The 25,857-nt window shown below is 39.1% G+C and overlaps 1 protein-coding gene across 4 annotated transcripts; it reads right to left on the reverse strand.

Moving 5' to 3' along the window:
• On the reverse strand, positions 1-25,857 carry dpr15 (defective proboscis extension response 15). 4 transcript variants are annotated; one of them, XM_089464635.1, is made up of 7 exons: positions 25,690-25,857; positions 22,390-22,898; positions 15,030-15,769; positions 7,830-8,064; positions 6,502-7,211; positions 5,297-5,402; positions 1-582 (listed from the first exon to the last, which is right to left on the reverse strand). In XM_089464635.1, exons 2-7 carry the CDS (start codon positions 22,487-22,489, stop codon positions 218-220), a joined length of 2,256 nt encoding a protein of 751 aa, XP_089320761.1. In that variant the 5' UTR covers positions 22,490-22,898; positions 25,690-25,857; the 3' UTR covers positions 1-217. The 4 variants fall into 4 exon arrangements, with proteins under 4 accessions (XP_089320761.1, XP_089320766.1, XP_089320762.1 ...); XM_089464640.1 differs by having other exon boundaries at positions 25,788-25,834; XM_089464636.1 differs by lacking the exon at positions 25,690-25,857 and adding an exon at positions 25,499-25,654.

Here is a 25,857-nt window from a genome sequence, read left to right on the forward strand (position 1 = left end):
TACTAGAAATATGTTTTTGATTTTATTTATTTGTATTTTTGTCTGCAACAGATGAGAGCGTGAATGCATTTGTAATGTATCTATTTGACAAAGTCGTGGCTAGAAATGTATCTCTCATTGTTGGCACTTAAAGTTCTACGCGTAGTCTAAACTGAATCTCAGCATCTTTATTTCGTCCTGCTGGTATTCCTGTTGCCGCTGCCGCTGCACTCAGTGCTCAAGTTTTGTCCTCAGCCACTTTCGTGCCACTAATTGAGCTGCTGACGTGGCCACAGCTGCCACCGCAGGCGCCGTCATCGAATCCCTGCCTGCGGGTTGTCGTCTGCATCTGGGAGCAGAGCCTGCGGCTGACACTTGCGCCAGACGTTGTCCTGTTTTTTGTGCTGGCTGGCTCCTGAAGCGCTGCTGCCGCTGTGCGCCTGTTGACTTTGTTTCGGCCTCGATGGCTGGTGGACACAAATTTAATAATCCACAACAGTGTCAAAATTGTTGAAATATTCCGCCACGGCGAATAGCCAGGACAACCAATTAGTGCATTCCAGCTGACGCTGCCCGATTTAATAGCCGATGCGGAGTATTCACCTGGATGGTTACAGAAAAACAAAAACAAAATCAAATGTGTTGGCTTCTGCTTAGGACTGGACTTCCAACTACGCATATAAATACATATTCAATTACAAACCAGTTCAGCTATAATTTTGCATAAAATGCGTGTGTTTATAAACTGATACATGCGGATGGACATGTGTGTGTGTGTGTGTGTGTGTGTTACTAGTCGATTGAATAAATATAGGCATATTGTAATTAAATATTTCTATGGTGAAATTGAACAGCAAACACTAAAGCCGAGAAGAGCAAATAAAAGGGCGCATAAATTAAGAGACATTTGAGCATCGTTTTATGGGCGGGCCAGGCTCAGCCCAAGGCAGAGGCGTGAAATATGCACAAAACAAATATTGGAATTTAATATCAACAACAACAATGCCAAAATAAACTGGTTCAGCAAACAGAGTGCACTAGAATAAATGCTGACTAAATTAAATTCTGGAAAGAGCAGAAGCTAAAAATCACATCGCATCAAGAAAATTATTTTCAAAAGTTTAATAACTTAGGTAGCTTCTAATGTTAATTTCAATTTACTAAAAATAATGAAATGTTGGCAAATTGAACATTTTATGTTAGTAAATATATATCTGTAAATAGAATCAATTTCAAATCTTCAAAAGCAATTAAACAAAAACTGATAAACTGAAATAATATAGTTGCAGCAATTTTAATGGCTCTCATATATATTTTAATTGTAAATGTTTGAATGAAATTATTTACAAATACTTAAAGCTCAACAGAGACTAAAGGAATATTTTAATTTAAATAATATAAATAAATGCCTGTAATTTCATCAGCTCAAATATTTATTTCCATTTGGCATATTTATCAACAAATGCATTATTTAAACAAGGTCAAAGGCTAGCGCCATATGTATATATTCAATTATCATAAATATTGCACTACGTATAAAAAATATCGCGATTCCAAAATGTTTGCAAACCAACAAAAATTAAAATATATATGCGCAGCGAATTGAGCTTGGCATTGAATTTTAGATTCAAATTAATTGCGAGAATAAATCATTTATTATTAATTCAAAATAATTAAACATAGCTAAGTATTTGACCCAGTTTGGCATGTATATAATAAAGAGCTTCATGTCGTTATAGAACCCATTCGTAATGAAGTAGTAATGCAACTCCCCTATCAACTCATTTACTCAACTTATCAACTCGTATTACCTCTTCTTGCTCGGCTGAATATTCTGCCATATCACATACCATTTCGACTTGGCATAAAATACATATATGTTATGTATATACATTATGTATTTTACATTCATATTATTACATTATAAAATAATATAAATTATGTCATGAAATAAAATAGCGGATGCTTGCGTGTGTGTGTGTGTGTGTGTGCCTGAGTAAGAGCAGAGCACATATAAATGATAATATCATTGAGCTATTAATAATAATTTGTCACGATTGTAATTGTTGTTTTTATGTTCCCGGCTCTGCAACGGCCACAGAATTATATTAAGTTTATTAACCCTGCAGCGCACTTATGTAAAAATTCATCCACAACAGTTTTATGCTTTTTCGAATTTTCAACAATAGTCGAACAACCTGGATGCTTTCATTTCATTTTTTTATTCCACTGCTGTCCAATCCACTGTTAAAATACATAACAAATGTCTGAAACCCTCCCACTCCCCCACTCGTGGTGCACCCCCGCTGCTGTCATGCCCCTGTTGCCTAGTGATTTTTATCAGTATCCCGCTTTAATATGTTTTACTCATTTGGGCGGATTAAGAGTGCTGGAGGACGCATGTTATCTGCGCCAATTAGTCGAATATTAAAAATACATAAATTTTACACAGTATATTTCACTTGTTTTTCCCATTTTTCATTTCAGCTTTTCGCTCTTTGGCTTGAAGCTCTGTGATAATGTGGAGATGCAATCAATTAAAATGGATGAACATGCGCTTCGAAATTTCCGCGTGTGTGTTTTATTTTTCACGATTATCAACCATTTCTGTGCACTTCATTAGGGAGACTATTTAAAAGTATTTAGTCAAACATAACTGTGAAGCTATTTGGGAAAATTCACAGCTTCTGCTTGGGAGCTTGTATAAAAATGTATTATTATTAAAATAAAATGAAAGTGTTTCTGCTTCAATGAAATGATTTTCAAGATCATTGATTATTTTAATTTCTACTTGTCATATGTGAAGCTGTACTAGTCTGTATCTTTAATCTATAACAGTCGGTACTTGAAATTTGGTTTAATAAATTTGTTTGAAAATGAATATATTTTATAAAATTTGATGTAAAAATTAAAAAATGTTTGGTTTCTCTTTTGTTTATCGTTAGAGCCATGTGTCATGAATAATTCCAACATGTTCACAATTTATGCCTTGTTTGATTTGAAATGGCAGGAAACAACTGTTCAGTGGCAACCACAGCGGGTTGGGCGGGACGGGGCGGGGTGTGGCTTGCATGACAGGTTGACAGGCACGCCCTTGAATCATTGTTTTGTCCCTTTTTCGACGCTTTGGCATTTACAATTCAAACATGTGGAGCACTTGACAGTCGCATAGAATCCACACGAACCACAATTTACCGTCAAATCCAATGCCATTTTTATGGCCATTATTTAAAATACCATTGGCCCCAATAAACGTGCTGTTGTTGTTGTTGTCGTTGTTGTTGACTGACAACGTGTAAACGACAAACGCAAAGCGCACACCTGTCCCTCAAGCCAGCCAGCCAAGCCAACCAGCAGCACATCAGGTGTCATCCACACTTAGCAGGCAGCCACTAACCACCAACGCCCCGTTTGCCGCTCCACCCACATGCGTTCCAGGGGCGAATTAAAGCAGCAAGCTTCAAGCGGAACACATGTCAAAGTTGACATACAAGCACAGCTCAAAGAACAACAACAACATCAGTACAAATATTGCAAGTCAAACGATTTAAATACAAACAGCAATTGCGTATCGATAAACAAACATCTCGCAGCGCTTGAGCGATACAAGGATATAAAGATACATAAATACAGCCGATACGCCAGATATACGAGGAGCACAGATACAAATGTATCTCTGCGCTGGACAAACAGTCGTGGCAGCTATGCTGGCTATGTGTGTATTACAGTGTTTATAGGTCATCATTATCATTATCATCATCATCATCATTATCATCATCAGCAGCAGCAGCAGCAGAAGCTACGTGCCTCTCATTCTCGCTGTCGTCTTTTGCTGGACACGAAGCAAATAACGCAATTGTGGGACATTTGGAGATAACAATAAAACTGCAGCAGTTGTTTTTGTTATACCCTGAACCCATTGAAAATGGGAAATCAGGGTATAATGGTTTTGTTAAAAGTATGTAACAGGCAGAAGGAGGCGTGGCAGACCCCACAAAGTATATATATTCTTGATCAGGGCGACGAGCTGAGTTGATTTGGCCCTGTCCGTCTGTCTGTCCGTCCGTCCGTCCGTCCGTCCGTCCGTCCGTCCGTCCGTATGTATGAACGCGTCGATTTCAGAAGATATAAGAGCTAGAGACTTCAAATTTTTTTTTAAAATGTCCGTAATTACAGCGCGCATATCAAGTTTATCATTAAAAATCGATAACTCATCCCGATCTTTTTTTATCGATAAAAAACCTTATCGAAAACCAGTTATAAAATTATATCTTCTACACCCTTATTGCTAGAGTCTCCAAATTTTTAATGTATGCTTATATGCAATTTATACAATTTCGGTTTTTGTTAAAATTTACCCCCCACCCTTAAATTCACCCCCTCACCCTCACTTTTGTAAAAAGCGTATTTCAAATACTAGAGACTTGGGCTTTGGAATATACACACATATTCACCATATGATTACGCTCTAAAAGTTTCATTAAGATCGTATGTCTACAAAAGAAATTATTTAACAAATAAATTCTCATAATATTGCCCACACTGCAGCGCAGCCCAAGCGCAGTCGCTGCTTACTGCGCAGTTAGCAGAGCGCAGGCTTATGCGTGCGTGTGGATGCATGTGTATGTATGTGTGCATAAAAGAAGTGCAGAATGATTAGAATATCAGCTTGGAGGGTTCAGGGTATCTCCTAGTCGAGCAGTCTCGACTGGAGCTTTCTTACTTGTTTATATTGTTGCTGTTGTTGTTGTTGCTGTGAAATGTTACTGTTTCTGTCTGAGTGACCATCAGCAAAGGTGCAGAGTTGTGTAAACAAATAAAAGCTAAATGGTTGAACGATGGAAACTGAAAGGTGAAACTAAGGCAAAAAGCAATTTAACTATCTGTATAAGAAGAAGAAAATATAATATGTTATCAATAGAAATAAATATATGAGTAATAACGAAAAGTAATGCTAGTCAACTTTGCAGCAGGTAAAATTTCACAAGATATATAGAAACATATAAAATGGAACAAGATGTATGTACATGTAAATGACTCTTATACATGCGCATACTATTTCTTTATAAGCATGCATGCAGCATTCAATTTAATTTCAGTAAATTTGACAGCGAAACTTGCGGTTCGAGACCACTGTGCCTGCGCTCGCGAGTCGAAAGTCAGCGAAGTAAAATTCAATTAGGCTAAATGAAAACTTAATTCTATTGGCATGCAATACAAAAACATTTGGCACCAGCCACACAGCTTGGCCAGCAACCAAGCCGAGCGGACGATGCCCTGCCCCCTTCTTCACTCTTCCGACGTCATGCGGACTTACCATTTAGCACGTGCAGAACAATGGTGCGCGGAGCGCTGTTCGAGGGGCTGCATGTATAGTTGCCCGAGTCGAGCTTCACAACGGCGGGAATGATTAGCGAGGCAGCCTGAAAGTTGAAAATAAAACAGAACATATCTGAAATATATAGCATATACATATATGGCTGGGGCAATGCGCTACGCTACTTGAGCTGCCCAGACAGCTGACAGACGCCGCGGCGGCACTCGGGGCGTATGCGCGACGAAATGCCACGGCGGGCAATTGGAATGGCGGTTAAGTGAAAGCATTTAAATACAAAATATGCACGCCATCATATCATATATTAAAATTATAATATGACGACGCTGACAATTCTCGACAACGTTGGAAAATTGAATAAAACTGCCATCGCACGCTTTGTGGGGGTAATTCGCGTGGTGAAAATCCATTTAGTCAAATGCACTTGCCAAAAATCTCAGCTTCTTCTCTCTCTCTTCTCGTAAAATTGTGATTGCAATAATTGATTTATGAAATTGTAATAATGTCTGTATTAAAAACAAAAAAAATAAAAAATAAAAATAATAATAATAATAATAATAATAATAATAATAATAATAATAATAATAATAATAATAATAATAATAATAATAATAATAATAATAATAATAATAATAATAATAATAATAATAATAATAATAATAATAATAATAATAATAATAATAATAATAATAATAATATAATATATATAAATATAGCAAATCTTCAAATAGTCGACAACACAAGATTCATACTATTTTTGCTAATTAAATTTCAGCAACAAATTGAGAATTTAAGAAATTCAATTTTGAAAATTTCCAATGAGGCTTTCCAGTTTATTTCTCCTTTGTTTCAACTTGTCAAAGCTTTCAATACAATTTTTATTTTATTTTATTTATTTATTTATTTTTCCATAATATATACTAAAGATGGCCTTGACGCTACACCATGGAATGTGTTTAAATAATCAATTTCATACTCATATTTCCTATTTATATGCAATTAAATTTTCTCTATATGTTTCAACAATTGGTCACTATGTTTTTGTTATCAAAATACGTATACATTTCTCTGAGTGTGCAAGAGACAGAGAGAGAGAGCGAGATATAGAGAGAGTGAGGATGATGGTTGATGTGCGCTCTATATGATAATGATGAGAGACACGCCCACATGTGTGGTATGCCACTTACCGTTATCTGCTTAATGAAACTGCTGCTCGGCAGCATTGTTGTTGTTGTTGCTGGCGTGGTGATTGGCTCGGTTGTCGTTGTTGTTGTTGGAATTGTTGTTGTCGCATCACCTGCTGCTACTGCTGCTGCTGCTGTCGTCATAGTCGACTGTTTGTCTCCAGCAGCTGCTGCCGTTGTCAGCATATCATTTGCTGCAACGCCTTGGCCTGAGGCAACGCCTGCTGCTGCTGCTGCTGTCGCCGCTGCTGCGAGTGCAACTGCAGCAGTGGCTGCTGTAGTTGACATTGTGGCTGCTGTGGGCGTTGCCGTTGCTGGCAGCACGTATCCATATCCGGCACTCGCCTCCTCATCGCTCACCGTTATCGCATCTAGAATATACGAACGTGTGATGGCCGTTATATCATTAAGGGAATCTGCTGCTGCTGTTGCTGCTGTTGCTGTTGCTGTTGCTGTTGCTGTCGCTGCTGTTGCTGTTGCTGCTGCTGTCGACGTTGCTGCTGTCGGCGTCGTTGGCACTTCCGTTGGCAGATCGATGCGCTCAATTTCCGTTCGCCAGCCGCGACGATTATGCAAATAGATTTGCTTCTGATTGTAAAACCAATTAATGAAAAGTGGCGGCTCCAGCGCTTGGCTAATTATGCAGCGCAGTTTCACTTGACTTCCGGCCTTCACGTGGCGCGTAGACTCGCCAATTAATTCGGTTTTAGGTTCTGCGGAAACACGGATAGAGACAGGGCGAGACACACATTTAGAGAGTCGCTTACAATCTGGGCCAAATCAGTGCAGCAGCCACTGATTTATTGGCCTGCTCTGTGATTTATGTTTCGGCTTGAATTTTGGCTTTTGGGGTGTGGCATGCGTTGCACTACGCTATGGTTTTCATTGATTGGGTCCGTAATAACAGGCATCGAATGGGCAATTCGGGGAAAAACTTGCAATCAAGATTATCACAGCTGGCAAAAATAAAACGTTGCGAATAATAAAAAAAATTAAATAAATATGTAGGAAAAATGTAAATGAAAATATGAAAATGTAAAAAAAATAAAATAGAAATAATAATATCAATACATTACAAAATTCAAATTATTTAGTAACAGAGTCGAATTTTAAAGCAATTGATTGAAATTTTTAAAAATATATTTTTATAAAATAATAATGATTTTCGCAAAAAAAAAAAAATAAATAAATAAAATAAAATATAATAAATAAATAAAAATAAACATAATAAATAAATAAAATAAATCAAATTTAATTTCAATTAGATTAGATTTCCAGAGAGACTTGCACTATTGTCACCCACTTGCTAAACACTTATAACCTTTACTCACCCACAATGCGCAAGTGCACAATTGCGCTCGCCTTGGGCTCCGTGGAGACTTGACACTCGTAGGTGCCCTCATCCTTGAGCTGCACGTATTTGATTTGCAGGGACCAGCGCTCGGGGTTGGGCGAAAAGACCGACTGAAAGCGCTGATCCGCTATGAAGGTGGTCTGATCCACGGTGAGTATGTGGCCATCTCGCATGCGAAGCCAGGAGATGGGCTTCTTTACCAATTGCTTGACCTGTGCGAATGGATGAAAGAGGACAGACAGTCCCATTGAACGAATCAATATCAAATTAGGCAATAATTGAAAACAATCTGTCAATATTGGTGTTCATATTTTAAAATACAATACAATTGAGACGTGGCCGCAGGGGAAGCCCGGAGCGAATCCCAGCTGACTAACTGAATGATGTCAGCTTAACTTTGGCACACAAAACTTCGGCGCCTACTACAACAGCCATTGAATGATATATAGGAGGACAATGTAACGGTAAACAATAACGTCAACAAAATGACGATTCATTTCTGTCAATAATGACAATAATAATTTATAAGCAATTTTACAAGGCAGCCTCCTTGCTCTGCCCCGTCCCAGTCTCTTTCTATCTCTCTCTCTCTCGCTCTCTATCTCTCTCTCTCTCTCTTTTCAGCCCGTACAGCTAGCCAGTCGCACGTAAAGAAAATAATATACATTGAACTCGAGACGGAAACTGAAAGACCTTTTATTGAATGTGTATATTAGTATGTGTGTGCCTGTGTGTGGATGTACAACTCTGCATGTGTGTGCACGTGTGTGAGCACATTTTATTTATGTCGCTTGGTGTACCACTTGTACGGCATGTGAATGATATTGTACGAAGGAGCTCATCGTAATTACACTCGACACAATTTGTGATTTATTTGCTGCCAGCGAAGAAGTCTCTTATTTGTGAACATGTTCTTCTCGATTATGCCTTTGACAGTTGGGCATTCAGTCTGTTGAATTCATTTAATAATGTGTAATAATACCATTTACTTCAATCAGAATATTGAGATTGTTTTCAATGAATGCAAAAGTATTTAAAGTGTCACAAATGAATGTTGAATATTTGAGGCAAATGATTGGAATAATATTTCTATTTTGCTTTTCTTTTTTAATTAATACAGACATAAATAACAATCGTAAAAATATTAATATAATATCGATAATAATAATAATAATATAATATATGTTAAATTTAGTTCACTGATAAAGAGCTCTAACTTAATAAAATTTACAAATAAAACAAAATATTTGTTACTTAATAATTAATAATGTTCAACTTGCTAAGCTCCCAATTAGTTAGTAGTTAGTTAGTAGCTTAAATAATAAAATAATAAAAAAAAAAAAAAACATCCAGTTATTTATAGTTATAGTTTAAAGATTTGCTTATTGTTTTATACAAGACAGATTGCAAATAAAAAAAATAAATAAATAAATAACAAAAAAATTATATAAATAAAAAATGAATCTCCAATAGAACGAGATTTTATATTTTTTTATTTATTTTATAGATAGCTCTGCGAGCGACAGCTACAAATTTTATAGTACATTCAAATCTTCATTTCATAATTTCACTATTTAACATTTTTTAAGCATTATATATTCTAATGATCAACTAATCCACTCTAAACTGTGATTCACTTAAAATGCCAAGCACACAGATTGCGCGCAGTGTGGCCCCGCACACATATAGCCTATTGGGTGGCAGGCGAGGGGTTAGGGCTGCCAGGGAGCACAGCTGATTATAATGGCGTTGGCAAAGCGTGGCACTAGCTGAAACTCCGACTGACTGTGGCTGTGGCTGTGGCAGTGGCAGTGGCAAATGACAGTCTTTGAACTGCTGTCATCAACTACACTGTCCGCTTGGGCCACGGCGCTGGCGACGTGAAGTAGCTATCGCTCGAAGGCATTCCATGAGGACGGGGGACGGGGCTGGGGTGGGCGCTGTTGAACGACGTCATGATTAGATACTATAATCATTTGTGTTTTATGTGCTTGTTGTTTTTCATTGTGGCTGTGGCTGCCCTTTCCTACTCGCCCATTCGCCATGGAGCTAAAAGTGTCTGAGGCACGCACGCAGTGCCCCACCCACCAGCCACAGACTCCTGCGCCCACCGGCAGCCGCCCACCTCTTTAGCCCCCGCCGCCACACGGCGACTGAGCTGCCTGCCTGTCTGTCTGACTTGGCCATAATTGCTAGCTCGTCTCCCTCTTCTCGTTGCTGTTGTTGTTGTTGTTTTTGTTTAGCTGTACGTGCTGTCAAAACTATATGAATATGCCGTATCACTAATAACGACACACACACACATGCAGGCACCCACACACACACCGACAACAGTCACATATTAATGCAATGTAAACGCCATACGGTTTATTTAGTATACAGCATCAGGGATTAATCTGCGTAAGTCCCTAATTTGACTCGGAGACCTACGTGTTTAAATATCTGCTAATGCTTTTACATTGTTTTCACGAGTATTATTTTATTTTGAAGTACATCCAGTAAATGTTAAGTAAACAAAAACAGACATCGGAAGCTCGACAAGTATGAATAAATAAAGCTTCAGACAGATCCATCCCAGATCTCTATGACAAATAAGACGTCGCGTGAATATAGAAAGCCCCTCCTAAAATGAAATCTTTCTAAATAAATTTGCAATTTATCTTCAAGTTTTCCGCTCACTGATTTCTTTATGGAAGAACCTCCATGTCTTGTGTTTTTAAATTCTGTAGAAACTGTAAATTATGCAGCTATAAATAAACCAATATGGGCCGGGCCGTGAGTTTATTAAATTTTGCGGAAAGCATTGAAATCGTGAGTATCGCACAAAGGACATTATTATCAGGCCGAGCATCGACGTTATACTCAGTGTATTAAGTGAAGATGCTTATCCAGTTGCCCGCGCCGGGAGACAGTTGGGCAGCCAGCCAGGCAGCTCCCCGGCACGCGCACAGCGCCCGCGGGGGAAAGTGGGAGGTCGGGACTGTAACTGGAGTAACTGCCAGGGAACTCCTTCAGCCAGTGCTTGGAGTACGTGGCAAGTGTAAGTATGTAAGTATGTATGTTTGTATGTATGTATGTATGTATTTGTATATGGATAGAGTGGATGCCTGTGGATGCTTGTGGTTGCTGCTGCGCCGCTTGACTGCCTGACAAATATTCGTGGGCTGGCTGGGTTGGCACAGGTTGGGCCCGTTCGCTAATTTAAATTCCCCGCTTATGGATGGCGCATTATGCGGCTGGGTTCGTGTAGATTGCGCTTAATTTGCCAAAAAATTAATGACCGTATTTCGCCATCGAATTTATCAAGATGCCCAAAACTCGGAGCTGTTTTGCAATTTAAATATTGTTAATTAGATGTAGCTGCATTCTGTATAGGTCGTCCCCCACCCACTCCCTCTCGCCCTCTATCTGTCTCTCTCGTTCGGTATCTTGATGTCTGTGGGCAAATGTTAGCATTGCATTAAAGTCAAGCGCCTGGAAATGGGCAATAAAGCCAGCAAGTGGCACTTATAGTTTGTAAAAGTTGACGGGCCGACTGCACCCATATCATATTATACTATAGCCATAGATAGAGCCTGGGAGCCTTGGTTGTAGTCAAGTTTTCCCTGCTTTACGTTTGCTGTCGTCAGCAGCGATTTCTTGTCTTTTCTTTTTTTCTCGTTTCGTTTCTTTTCTTTATATTTTGAGGAGGCGAAACCAAAGGCACGCAGACAGCAAAGTTTGGCCATAACATTTGCGAATGCTGTCTAAACTTGTTTGTAAATAATTTCTTTCTTTTATTTTGCCAATTTTTTCACACAACAATACACCTCAAAGAGAGCCACGTCCGTGGGAGGCATTTCTTTTCCTCTCTCCATTCCATATTTGAAAAAAAAAAAACAACAACTTTTCGCAGACTTGGCAAAATAACCCAAAGCAGGGGTAGGAGAGCAAAAATCGCTTCTGCGAAAATTTCGAAAGAAAAAAATATATTTGTATATGTATATGTATATATATCAACTGCTCGTGGGCAAAGCTTTGTTTGGCTTCTTCTTTCCTGTGGCCTCCCATGAAGTGCGATGTAAGCTGTACGTAACGCCTACGGTCTATAATTTATTATTAATTGATTTGGTTTAAGCTGATTATCTTACATTTGGCCAAGTTATGCCTGCCAGCAGCTACGTGCGCCAAAAGGGCATACAACACATATTATCTCTAATCGGATAATCAGTATCAGCCAATATGTATGCACCTATATTGATTATTTTCTACGGGGAAAATCAAATGAATTCATTGGACTGAAGTTATTATTATATATCTATGGTAATTAAAAATAATAATTAAATACAAATAAATATAAATATTTAATTTAATGAGAGAAAGAGAGAGACTTTGAAAAATGTGGCAAATAATTTAAAATAAAATAAAAATAAAATAAATAATTTAAGTACCATAATTAAACATTTATTGTAAAAATCCTTTGCAATCTGATAAATATTTGTTTAATGAAAATAAAAAAAAAAGAAATATATATACATATATTAATCAAATCAGTTTTGATATCAATCAAATCATAAAGGTGAATGTGCAAAGAGAATCAAGTAAATGAGGATCCATTATGGCAAGTATTTGATTTGTAAAGGTATCATCCTTTAAATGATTAATATTTACACGTATTTCTTTTTCTTCTCTTTGTTTCTCTGCCTTTGTTGTACTTAAGTTATACGAGTAAAAAGTTGCTATTGGTGTTGTTGCAGACGAGTTGATTTGAATAAACATTGAAGTGGGGAGAAAGAAACTGTAAGAGAAAAGTATTTGTTTGTCTTTCCAACAGCTGCAGACAGTTGAGATACTTTTGTATCTCTTTAGTTTCATTTCATTTAATTTTTTTATAGAGAGTCAGAGAGAGAGAGAGAGAGAGAGAGAGAGAGAGAGAGAGAAAGGGAGTGAGAGAGAGAGATCCAAATAATTTACTCTATAAACAGAAGCAGCGACGACTGCGCCAATTATAAAGGCCATAATGATTATGCTTATGCTTGTAATTATAATGATCATTAGCATGATTATCATCATGATGTGGATGCTGTGTGCGCGCGTTGCAGGCACTGCGCCAAGGCAGCGAGGCAGAGAGTAACTAAATTATTAGCGGACAGACTTTGGATGCTACACACACACACGCACACACACACTCACACTCATGCAGAGACACACAGACACTTAGCTGCCACGCCCGAAAACTGTGCGTGTGTGTGCGCGGGGCTGGGGCTTGGAAAATTTGGGTCATCTACGAAAATGGCGTTGCCTTTGGCTATAAATTGGCCGAAGAAGTGGTGGGAGGCGCGGTCGGAGGGCACATGTAGGGGGCTTGGGGCGTGGCAATAGCAATTTCCGGTTTGTTTTCTTTCAGTTCCGACAGCGCCAAGCGTAAATTAGTTCAAAGCGCAGCAAAGCTTAACTTAACCAACCCCCCAACCCCACCCCCCAACCATCTACTGTGAACCATCCCCTCTGGCCACCCCGGCCACCCTGGCCATCCGGTCCTTACGATCCGATTGAGCAAAAAAGAGGAAAATTCTGCATAATCAGTTGCTTATTATAAATTATCAATGATTATTAATAAGAGAAAAGGAAAATGCTTTGTCAATATTTTGGTTATTCTCCACAAAGAACGGAAAAAATTAAAATCCCCCGCTGAAAGTAAACAGCGAAGCGAGCGCTTGATTGGATTTCAGCAAAAATCAATCAACTTTTCAGTTGGCCTCCTTCAGCTGCTCAGTTTGGTCAACAACTTAATATTGTACAAGTATTCTGGCATTATTTGGCATAGGCACTCTCCTCATGCAAGTCATTGATAAAACCAACAAAAAAAAAAAAAAAATAAATAAATAAAAAAAAAAAAAAAAAAAAAGAGATGGAGGACATAATACACAAAAATAAAATGAATATAATATTTTGTATAAGCTCTCGACTTGTTGTAGAGCGCTCAATTTTGTAAGTTAACTGAAAAGGTTTATCACTGCATTAAGAGAGGCCCAAAAGTTGGTTCGAGCGAAAGCCGTACCGAGAGTGGAAAGCGAACGTGAAGCTGATTTGTTTTTGGAACGGCCCATGGAAATATAGATAAGCTTCTTTCTTCTTCTTCTTCTTTCTCTCATTTTAAAATGTTGGCAATAGTTTAGCAGAGAGTTGGAAATAGCATTCTGTCTCTCTCTGTTAACTGAGTGTATTTGGCTTATAAGAAAACTGCGCAATGTTCTCTGCAAATTGAAATGATTTAGAAGCACAACCCAATACAAATACCTTCTGAGCTATAAGTAAATGACTCTATGTATGCCATGTTTTTATACAGAGCTGGTGTAACAAGGTGACTAAATGGCAGCTGCCTGGGATCCCGACAGATGAAAGAGCAAGAAAGATTGGAAGGAAAGAGAAGGGAACGTGCTTTAATAAAAAGGGGCCCCCAAATTGATGTTTGCCTAAGGCCCCGTTGAGGGCAAAGCCGGCCCTGCTTTTATGCATTAAGCAAGGCTTGAGTAAGCACAGTGGAGCTGTATTATATTTGCTCAAAATATTATGCACTCATTCATTACGTCTACGACTGCAAGTTCTACTGTTGACTAGAAGAAAATAGAGACAGTTATAGATTCGTCAACCAGTGGGATTGGATAGTTCCATTTCTTCCACCGACGCATACAGTTTCTGGAAGTGCTACGACATTATAAATTCTGATCAGAGTCTCGGAAATATTTGCAGTTAGCCTATCAAGTATTTTGTCAGACATCTGTGGCATGTCTCGAGAAGCTCATTAACTTCCCGTTGCAGAAACTAAGCAATGACAAATCGACTAATTACTGCTTACATTCCGATCTATCGGATGTGTGGGCCCTTCACGGGCGCATATCCCATTATTAGGCCATTAATTGATGTCGCGTGTGTGTTGATCCGAGTGAGATGTGCTGCTGTGCTCTGCCTGTGCTCCATGTGGGAAGCAATCACTTCATTCTTTTGTGCCGCAGCCACGCCTTTGTGCGGCCGGGCTGGTAATCTTATAAGCCTACAACTCTTGAGACCCCCACCAAGTGAGCGGCTCATTTGGCACGCATTATGGACTGTTAATTAAAGGAAATTTCCGGGGTGGAACTCGGCTTCAGTTTGAGTTGGAGTTGGAGTTGGAGTTGGAGTTTTGGGCTCTACTTACGTTGCAGGGCAGATAGGCGTGTGTGCCCGCTTGGCTAATTATTGTCTGGTAATCATCTATTGTTGGCGGTGGCTTTAGCGTTGTCCTTGGCGCCGGCCGGCGTGTCGTTGTCGTTGTTGTTGCCGCTGCTGTTGTTGTAGTTGGTGTGGCTGCGGTTGTTGTAGTAGATGCTGTCGATTGCTCCATTGTTGCCTTAGCCATGGCAGCTCCATTGATTGCTGTGGCTGTCGACCCATTGCTGTGGGAGAACAATGCATTGTTCTGCGTAATTCTGTACTTGTGCACATATGGGTCCTGCTGCTCCACACTCCTGTTGCTCATAATAAGATTTGCTTGCAACACGGCTGCTGCTGCCTCCTGCCGCTGCCCCTGCCCCAGCACCTGCCCCTGCCCCTGTCCTGGCAGTCGCTGTCGATCGTCATTGTTGCTAATGTTATTAATGCTGCTGCGGCTGGACAATGCAGTTTCCACAATTGCCGTTGTAACTGCAACTGCAACAGCAACGGATGGCTCCGCATTTGTCTGCATAGCTGCTGCTGCTGCTTCTGCTGCTGCTTCTGCTGCTGCTGCTGCTGCTGCTGTTGGTGACACTGTTTCCCCATCATTTGCTTTCACAATTCGCGTTGGCGCTGTAATAAATGGCAGCGATTTTGCCAATGTCGCCGCTCTCTTTGATTGACTTCTATGCAATGTGCCGTCATTTATTCTGTCGCTCCTTAATATTGCCGCCTTCAGGCCGCCTAGAAGAGATCGAGAGGGAGAGAGAGAGTGAGAGAGAGAGTCAGAGATAGATAGAGAGATGGGAAATTGTAAAGCAAGACGCATTGTAGGCCATAAATTAATGAATTTGTGTTTTGTTTCGAGCTTGGCGCTTAAGCCGCTTACATATTTCAACTGCCCTGATCCCATTTATCTAATATGCCCGCCAACAATTAAAACGAGTTCAATAAATTAATCAGCGCACGAAACTTGAACAGGCTGCACCACTGAACCACTCAGCCACTCAACCACTCATCCACTCAGCTACCCAGCCGTTGTCAATTCGCTCGCCTGCCCACTTCCGACGCATTATAGCAATTTCAAATTAATTAGCTAATTACCTTCAAGGACGGCCAGCCACTGGCTGTTGGACTTTTGTATTGATTTGCATAATTTAGGCAGGCAAAGGCGACAGACAGACAGTCATGATATATGCAGGAAGCAGGCCAAAGGCCAATCTCAATCGAGCCCGAACCGGAAGAAAAACTTGTTCAAAAGTTTATTTCAAACAGTCAAAGGACGAGGGCCGAGCGTTAAGTAGAATCATAGAAGCTAAGGGTCCCACAGAACTGAATTGCTCTTGGTCTGGGTTTTATTAATATAATTCCTCTCAATTACTTCATTCTACACGCTCTAAATTGAGAGTTGTTGGTATAATTAAAAGCATTTTCACAGAAGGATAATTTTAATTATTTGAGTAATTAATTTGAACTGTATAAAGAAATATAGTTATATATTTGTTTCTGCGGTGTTTCCTTAAATTTCTATCAACATTAAATGAATCGATAATCTGAGTAACTTTACTAATGTATTCGATTAGGTTATTTAAATATTTATTATAAAAACTTTACCAAGAGAAATCAAAAGGATATTAAGAAATTTATTAATTATTCAACTCTAGGAATTAAAAATATATAAATTATTTTTAATCCGTAATAAAGTCCAAAATGTATTGAAATATTTCAGGCATTAAATCTTCGATATACACATGCACATTAATATATGCTCATCGCTCTCTCTCTCTCTCTCTCTCTCTTTCGCTCTCCGCTTTCGCCAGCTATTAAGCAACAAGAATTGCAATAAAATATAAGAAATTTGGTCATAATTTATGCACCTATGACACTTCCTGCACACCTGCCCGAAAAAAGGGTGGGCGTGGCTGTAGCTGCAGTTGCGCGTAAATTTGCCAAATCGACGCCATAAATTTCGGTAACGAAACTTTCTGGCCCGAACAGCAGTACGGCGAGAAAAGGAGTTAAAGCGAGACAAAAGTGTGTCATGCCACAGATATAAAGACGAGTGCCACATGCTGCATGCCACATGCAAGCGCTGAGATTTCTTCAATTTAATTAATACTGAGTGCAATTTGGTTTTTCCATTTTCTTTTCTTTTAATTTGATTTTTTTTTTATTTTTGTTTTTTAATTTGCCGCCAAGTAAAATATTCCAAAATTACACACTCGAAAGTTCGCAGAGCTCTGTGGAAACTTTTGTGCCCGCTGCACTTGAGCGGGGCTGTGAGGCAGGGCCGCTGGCCCATTGGCAGGCAAAAGTTATTTATCGTTAATTAAGTAAAGCGCTGCGCAGCGAAACGAAGAGCAACTGCCTAAGAGATTGCCAGCTATTGAGCATCTAAAAGCCAGAGTCAAGAGCTCCACGACTATCTAAGCAAGGCGCAGAGAGCAGTACAAGTGCTGCGAGCGAATGCAAAATTCGCTGACGGCCATAAACCAAATGGGTGAGCGAGTCTCTGTGTGTGTGTGTGTGTGTGTGTGTGTGTGTGTGAGAGCATGTTATCATGTTTTATGTTTATGCGGCGTGTACGTGCAATAAAGATAAAACGATTTCATATAAAAACTTTTTAATTGCCTGCACTAATGATGCACTGCAACAACTTGATCGTTATAATTATTATTATTATAATAATCAAGTTGCCCGCTCCGATTGTACAAGTGGCCGAAAAGTTGCTTCACGTACCAAAAAATAATTAAATCGAAAGTTGAGAATTCACTCATATTCATTCTGAAATTTATAGCAAACTCAACAAGAGCGAAGTTTTAAATGAAATAGAAAACTTGACTGCAAATAGATCAAATTCGACTAGGTAACTTTTTTTTAGTTTATAAATTTACGAATCACAGTTTTAAGAATTTCACACATTTCATTATGAATTTATTTTCTGGGAAATATGATTTTAGAACCCAATCGAGTGAACATATTCGTCAAATATTGTTCTATTTACATGTAAATCTAAAATTTAAAAGCAGAAGCTTAAATTTGGATTATCAGAAACAATGTGGAATTAAGTTATGCGAAATATGCCATTTATTCATTTATGCATAAATTCCTTCTAATCTCAGCGTTTAAGGGGGATAAATTCTTTTCGCTTGATTCCGGGAATGTGGCCCACGGTGCCTTGGTGCCGGCAACTCATTAACCGCAAACAAGTTAAGGACCAAACAGCTGTCGAGTTGCACGAGTTCAAGGCATATAAAAGCGAAACATGAATGTGCCTGCCTCCCCTGGCTCCAAGTGCTGCGAGAGACGCAGCAGAAATGAGGCAAGAGCAAATCAAAACAGCGTAAAAATACAAAGACAGTGTGGGGTGGGGAGGGCGAGCAAAGCGAAACTGCAATAAAACAAGTGAAATACGCGTAAGAGACGCGCCGAGCGAAAAGAAAAACAGAATAATAAAGAGGGAAAATTAGGAAAAATATCACTTTAGGCGGGCAACAGCCGCCGCCGCAGCCTTAAAGTATGCAACAAAAATTTGCTTAATCTCCGCGCCCGAACAACAAACTAAAAAGTTATAAAAACTCTCTCACACACACACACACACGCCAGCACACACATGCATCCACAGAAACAGGCGAGCCGTGTGCAGAGCAAGATATAAAAAGATAAAATGTCTGCCCCGCCCCAATTGGCGGGACAAACTTGCGTAATGAGGCTCGACCAAGCGGCAAAGGCGACTCGATGACTCGCAGCTAGACGGGGACTGCGATGCAGATTGAGTTTAAGTGCTGAGTCCTGAGTCTTGAGTCTTGAGTGGGGCCTCTAGACAAAGTCTGAGATTAAAGCAGCCAATGAGTTTCAGTCACAGCATGCAGCAACTCATCTGCGTGAGAGAGAGAGGAGGCGAGAGAGAGAGAGAGAGAGAGAGAGAGAGTGAGTAGCAGGATTTCCCGCACTAAAATTAACCGGCTAAGCCTCGTGGGCACTTAAGTCGGCATCAAGTCTAGCAATAAAATCATCTAACAGACACGACTCACACACACACACACACACACGCACACACACACACACACACACACACATCCACAGGCAATAATCTTTTCGCCTGCAATTGACAACGAGTCCCGTCTGGCCTTCGCGCTCCTGAAACACTTTGGCTGGGTGGCCCCAATTGAATCCATTGGAGAACCTTTAAATTCTCAGAATATTCCGCATAAACCTGCCAATTCCTGGTATTCAGGTAATTATGCGCGCTTGTATCAATTTTATATTACGACACGCCACAAAGTGGACTTAAACAAATTTTCTAGGAAATTATTTTTTAAATTTACGCATAGAAAATTTATTTACATGTTATTTTTATTTATCTATTTAGGCAAAACAATTTTTTTTTTTTTTCGAAGAGATATTTATGAGTTCAAAAAATTAGCTATAATTGAATAATCTGACTGTATTTCAATAAAAGAAAGTATTTATGCATATATGTACATTAATTTATATGCATGGGAAAAGCTAACTTTTTTAATTTTCCAATTAAAATAAATGCCAAATTAGTCTTTAAAAAAGTTCCAATGAGTGAATGAACCTATTACAAATTGGGCTTACAATATATACATATGTATGTATATATTATCTTTCTAACTTTCCTTAACTTTCTCCAGCTGTTTTCATAAGCATTTCAAGAACCAATTTCAACTTCAGTATATTGTGAAACATACGATATCCTGGGGCAGGGTCGACTGATGCCGACTCTTTATCGCAGTGCGTCCGTCCGGGCCGAGTCGAGGGCCAGTCGCTGCTGACAACAAATCGACACTTTTCCTAATTATGATGGGCATGTTGTTGAGTCGAGATGAGCTCAACTGAGCTGCTGATGAAGGCTGGGGCTCCGGCTTGGTCATGGTCATGTAATCTCAACTAAACACCACAGAGCCGGACACTTCCATCAAAAAGCTGTCGAGATGGCGCTAATAACGATGGCGGACACCCACCCGGCGTAGTCCGTTGTCCGGCTCGCTCTGTCCGTAATTTGTGTAATAATTGTGCCTAAGCGTTTAAGTCGAGCGTGCCAGTGGAGCGGCTAACCAGTGGCATCTCCAGGGAGCCGGGGCACTTGTCTGACAAGTGGTAGATAGTGGAATGGAGGAGAGAGAGAGAGAGAGAGAGAGAGAGAGAGTGTGAGAGAGAGAGAGGGTAGGTAGAGAATGAAAGATGCAGAAGCTCTGGCAGCAGCCAAAAAGCCAAGCAAAACAACAATGAAGCATGGCGGCGAAATGCCTGCGGCCGTGGGCAAGCGAATGAGTTAGTTACTCGCGAATGCCGCGCCACACTTTCGTCCTGGGACCCAAAGGACCCGCCGGGCAGCCAGAGCAGTCAGTTTTGTTACAAGAATTCAATGGTGCTCGACGTGCTGCAGAATTTGATTAAACAAAAGTAAAAGTTTTCATCTCGAGCTGCCGAGCAACAGCAACAGCAGTAGCAGTCGCCTTTGTTGTTCCTTATATATAAATATGTGTGTGTGTGTGTGTGTGTGTGTGTGTGTGTGTGTGTATGTCCCGGGAGTGGCTGTTGTTATTTTTGTTGCTGCTGGTAGTACAATTGTAGTCGGAATTGTGGCTTCCAGCGTTCCGTCCGCCACTTTCATGGCCAACAATCGGAAAAGTCAACAATCAACATCAGCTGGAAATTGGTTTAAAGCACCCCAAATACTCTGTCACACACGACCTCTTAATTTGGCTGTAAATGTAGCTGGAGCAGCGACAATAGACAACTTAGCTGCAATAATATCTTTTCATACGGAATCAGCTCTGGCTTTGTGTGCCAAAGTCTCCCACATAATACTTATACCCGATTTTATTGCGTGGTCACAAGTCGAATTTTCCAGCTTGTTGCCTGGGCTGGCCAACGCATTCGTCTCGTCCCGCCCCACCCCTTGCCAAACTGTTACATTTTCAACTTTCTATTTTTGACTTTTTCCCATTGAGATTTTCGCCTTTATTTGCCTTTATTTATAATTTTGGCATTTACAATTTTAATTACTTTTGATAATAATTATTATTGTTTATGCCTCGGACGAAGCCATCGAATCGTCCTTTGCTGCAACTTTTCACTCTGAATGCAACTTTTGACTGCCATTCGGGCGAAACAAAAAAAAAGGGGGAAAATACTTTCCAAATGAAAGTCTGAAGTTTGTTTTTAATGAGCTGGAATTCTTTAGTGCAACAAAGCGAATAATTTCAACTAGTCAACTATAATAATTGGAATCTGTTTTTAGTCTATTAAGCTTAAATGCATAGAACGTTTATCGCAAATTTAGTTGATGAATTGTTAATAAATCGAGTATTTGTTTATAAATTTTGCTTATAAATCAAACCAGCTTTGAGTTTTTTTTTTTTTTTTGTCTTCTATATCTCTATAACTATAGTAATTTAATAAGATATTTGCATATTAAATTTATAGAGCTAATTTAATTTATTTATAATTAAATTATTATATTTATTTATTTTATTTTATTTATTTATTTATTTATTTATTTTATTTTATTTGATTTTATTTTACTTGATTTTTTTTTTAATATTGCATTGTAGAGGAACTGCTCACATTTATTTTATTTTATTATTTATTTTATTTTATTTAATTTTTTTTTTAATATGCATTATAGAGGAATTGCTCACATTTATGATCTAGCAATAATCATATACTATGTAATATTTATGTACTATATCATAATCAAAGTTTTTCTTTTTATTGGAAATATATTACTTTCTATTTTGATACAATTCCCTGCTATAAAGTAGGTTTGTTTCACTACTCAATAATGAAAAATGCACAATCAAATATCAAACTGAGGTAGCTAACTTGAATTTAGAACTAATCCCCATTAAACGGTCATAAATAGCTGCATTTATGACACGAATTTAGCGTGACAAATCAAAACATTTTGCCGTACAAAACCAAATCATATTCCTCATACACTTAGCATAGCTTGTCTCTGATGACATTTACCGTTGTCACAGATCTCAAAAGCATGTCGAACATAATTCTGTCAGCCAAAGCATGCCTTCTGCTGTCAGCTCCCCGACTCGACTGAAGTTTGTCTATGCCTCGGAGCATACGTCTGCGAAAATATGCAAAGCAATTCTCACAGTCAGCTAGCTCAGGCAAGGCGTGCGCTGCCACGCCCTGCCGCCCATCAAATTAATATTATTACCAAGTACACAAAGAGATACACGGGCAGCGGAAAGGTGAGAAGTATTTGATATGCGCCAAATGTAGCGCCAAAAAAAAAAATAAAATAAATAAAAAATAAAGAAAGAGATGTAAAATAAAACGAAATGAAAATCAAATTGGATATTATGCAAACTTACCCGCTGTGGCACAGTGGAGCAGCTGCGGCTGCAGGCTGACGGCCAGGACGAGGCAGAGAGAGAGGCTGGCGAGGATCGGCGTTGGGTGCTGGGAGCGCATGTTTCAGCCGTGGCCCTCTAATAGAATGCCAGGCAAATTAATAATCCGCGTGCTCTGGTCGTACGCCGTCTGGCTGCAAATCGGCTTAACTGGGTCACATCTGCCGGTAGGCAGCAGCACAGCACCACACGAGCTGCTCACCAGCTGCAGCGCCTCTGCTGCGGCTTATGCGGAATGCCTTCAGCGCTCTCCTAGCGAATATTGATATAGTTGCTGTTCGGGCTGCTTATTATGGTTAGTTGGCGCTGAGACACAACCAGTGCCCGTCCAGTGGTTAGTCTAATGTGTGGTGGTGCAGCGGTGCAGTGGTGCGCTGCTCTCTAATATTGGTTGCTTTGCCTTCTTCTAGTTCTCACACACGATTGGGGTCTTGGCATATTTCACAATTGCGCTCGACCAGATGCCACAGCTGCAACAACAGAAACACAAACTTAAGAGCTGTGCAACAACACGTGGCAAGTTTTAAATATTCGCACTATGCTTTGTTTTTGCTTTGTTTGTTCTATTTTATGGCAAACGTTTTGCGCAAAATCCTGTCTTGATATGTTTGTGTGTTTGAGTTTTAGGTTAAGTTATGTGGCCAACAGCATTAGTTGCCCAGGACATTCCACAAAACGAAAGCTCGACTGGCAGCTGAATAAGAATGCCTTGTCAGACAATCAGTACTGTAATTCATGCACGATTAAGTTTTACCTTCTCTTGATCTTATTTTAAATGGCATATGTATATGTAATTTATCATAGCCAAATGAATTGTTAGACTTTCAATTCCCTTACTTTACTTTTGTTAATTTAATATCTAGTGGCATTCAAATTAGTTATACCTTGCCTAATATGTTCGTCCTATGCAGTGCATACTTTGATTACAAATATCTATATAATAGAATTTGTTGCTCTTCTCTTTAACAGTTGAGAGTTTCTTGAAATTGCCAAGTCTGTTAGTCTATTTGCAAGTTTCGCTGGCAAATTGACAAAGTTTACAAGTTGTGTTTATGTTAGGCGCTTAGTACTGTAATTACAATCGATTCCGCAACATTTTAATACTTTGATAAGTATGCCGTGAGGTTCACACAAACTAACTACAAATTTATTAAGTAGCATCGCTTAAGCGTTTGCGTTTAAAAACGCGGCACGAGTTCAGAAACTGTGGTCTACTTAGGCGTGTAATACTGTTATTATAGCTGTACACGCGCATCTAGTGCCTACATCAAATTATTGAAATTAACTTGTAAGCCGTATTAAATTGTGAAATACCCGGATGCGTTTTTATAAAAATTTGAAATTACGAAGCGCAGAAAAGTATGCTACAAAAAGCTGAAATTAATTTCGCTAGTCAAATTCGTGTTTTGCATTGAATACTGTGATAGCTTAGCAGGCAGCAAGCGAAAAGGCACTCGGCATTCTTCAGCTAGCGCGCTTCTCTGAGCAAAAATGTGAACTTGTCCAGAAATTCCGGTACTAGAGCACGCCAGCTCAGTGCTGCGCTGAAAAGTATGCTAGAGAAATAGGAAAAATATTGCGAATTGCTGGCGAAAGTGCTTTCAGGCCCACATGTAGCAATGAGTGTGTGTGTGTGTGGGTGTGGGTGTGGGTGTGGGTGTGGGTGTGTGTGTTTGTATTTGTTTGGGTGCTTGGTTGTTTGTACGAGTGTGTGTGTGTGTATGTCTGTTGAGGCATTCCTTTTGGCCGACTGCCGCTGCCTCTGCTGCTCTGCTGCTGCTGCTGCTGTTACCTCATCTTTCTTTTACGCTCGAGACTATTTGGCATTAACGAAATTTATTTATGCGGGTGTTTAGTCGGGCGTAAAAGGTGTACATATGGCCAGGCAAACACGCCCCCGCTCACTTACTTCCACAGAGAAAGAAAGAGGAAGCAAGAGAGTGAGTGAGAGAGAGAGAGAACTTAGAGATGCACGACACGCGCTTAGGAATTGAAAGGATTTGTCTGCCTTCTGCTTGGGCTTAGACTTGGGCGCGTTGCCAGGATCCAGGTTCGAGTCGGAGCTCTGCGCTTGACCCGGACTTTGTTTGCAGCTTGTACGGAAAAATAATGATTTAAATGCCCTTTGTTTCTGCAAGACACTACAAAGCAGGCCACGATGCGGGAAGAGCTCTGAGAAATGCCAGGCATACGTAAGTAATGCCAAACGGTTTCCAGCTGGTTTAATGAAGCGTTAACGCAAATGTTAAACAAATGTTATTCTCTGGCCGAATGAATTGTATGCATTAAGGAGTAGCTTGATGTTGCCATGTACCACTGTCAATGTTGTTGTTACTGTGATTGTTATTGCTGTTGTTGTTGATAACGTAAATAATACTAAATTGATTGCACAAACAAAGCAGCAGCGGAAGTGTAAATGATTTAACACAACTTCCCACTGCTCCCAGGACTTGCTCTTCTTTCTTTCTTCTTTCAATTCCTGACCTCGGTTTTCTGTGCTTAGCATTTACATTGATGCTCCGGCTGCTGCTGCCTGTACGGCTGAGGTAAAGCAAATAGCTAAGAACGGAAGATGAAATTTGCTGGCCGCCGAACCGGAAACAGAAAATTCTTTTACTTGTAATTTAGTTGATTTGTTGCAGACATCATAAATATAAATAAAATACAGCTAATATATAAAATATATGTATAATTGTTGTTGAAAATATATATCGCTTCAAGCTGTGGCTCATTAATACATAATAAAATTCAATAAATGATTCAATTACATTTCCTGAAGCACACACAAAACTGAATAATTTATTAGAATTTGTAATATTTTTTTCAATTGGGATTTAAGGGAAACTTGGCAGCAACTTGGCTTGTATCTTGGTATCAAATCTCCACTGGCTTGTGATATCCGTTGTAAATTCTTTCAGCTTTCAGCTAAAAACTTATGCTAATTTATTTATGTTAGCTTATTCCAAAAATATTTGCTTTGTATAAAAGGCAAATGGATTTCATTATTGAAATTTTTGAAAATAAACATGCAACAAAATTGAAAATATATTATTTAATTTTAAATTCTCACGTTCATTTGATTAAAACTAATTTATAACATATATTTTATTATTAAATATGTAAACACTTAAATAGTCTTTTATTATTATTATTATTATTTAATTAATTTTTAAACTTCACAATGTCATGAGTTTTAACGAATTTTGAATTCTGTTTGTATTAAATTTTTAAATAGTTTTAGAATTTTAATTTGTATATTACCACTTTGAATTGTCTTTATTATTTTGAAATGTCACACAGTTTATGAGACAAATACACATTGATTCAAATTAAAACTTGTATTCACACTATTTATTCACTTGCTTAACTCCGATTCACATTGCAGCTGCGACTCGCGAAACGATGCGCACGCGACACCGGCTAAAAGTA

Source organism: Drosophila arizonae, chromosome 2 (genome assembly GCF_054131065.1).
Source record: "Drosophila arizonae isolate 15081-1271.41 chromosome 2, UAZ_ARI_1.0, whole genome shotgun sequence".
Classification (NCBI taxonomy): domain Eukaryota; kingdom Metazoa; phylum Arthropoda; class Insecta; order Diptera; family Drosophilidae; genus Drosophila; species Drosophila arizonae.

Excerpts from the sequence above, each read along its gene's own strand:
- dpr15 (XM_089464635.1), bottom strand. The coding sequence starts at position 22,489 with ATGCGCTCCCAGCACCCAACGCCGATCCTCGCCAGCCTCTCTCTCTGC. Across the intron at positions 7,212-7,829 it reads TGTGCACTTGCGCATTGTGG|AACCTAAAACCGAATTAATT; the intron begins GTGAGTAAAGGT and ends GTGTTTCCGCAG. Across the intron at positions 583-5,296 it reads TGTTCTGCACGTGCTAAATG|GTGAATACTCCGCATCGGCT; the intron begins GTAAGTCCGCAT and ends GTAACCATCCAG.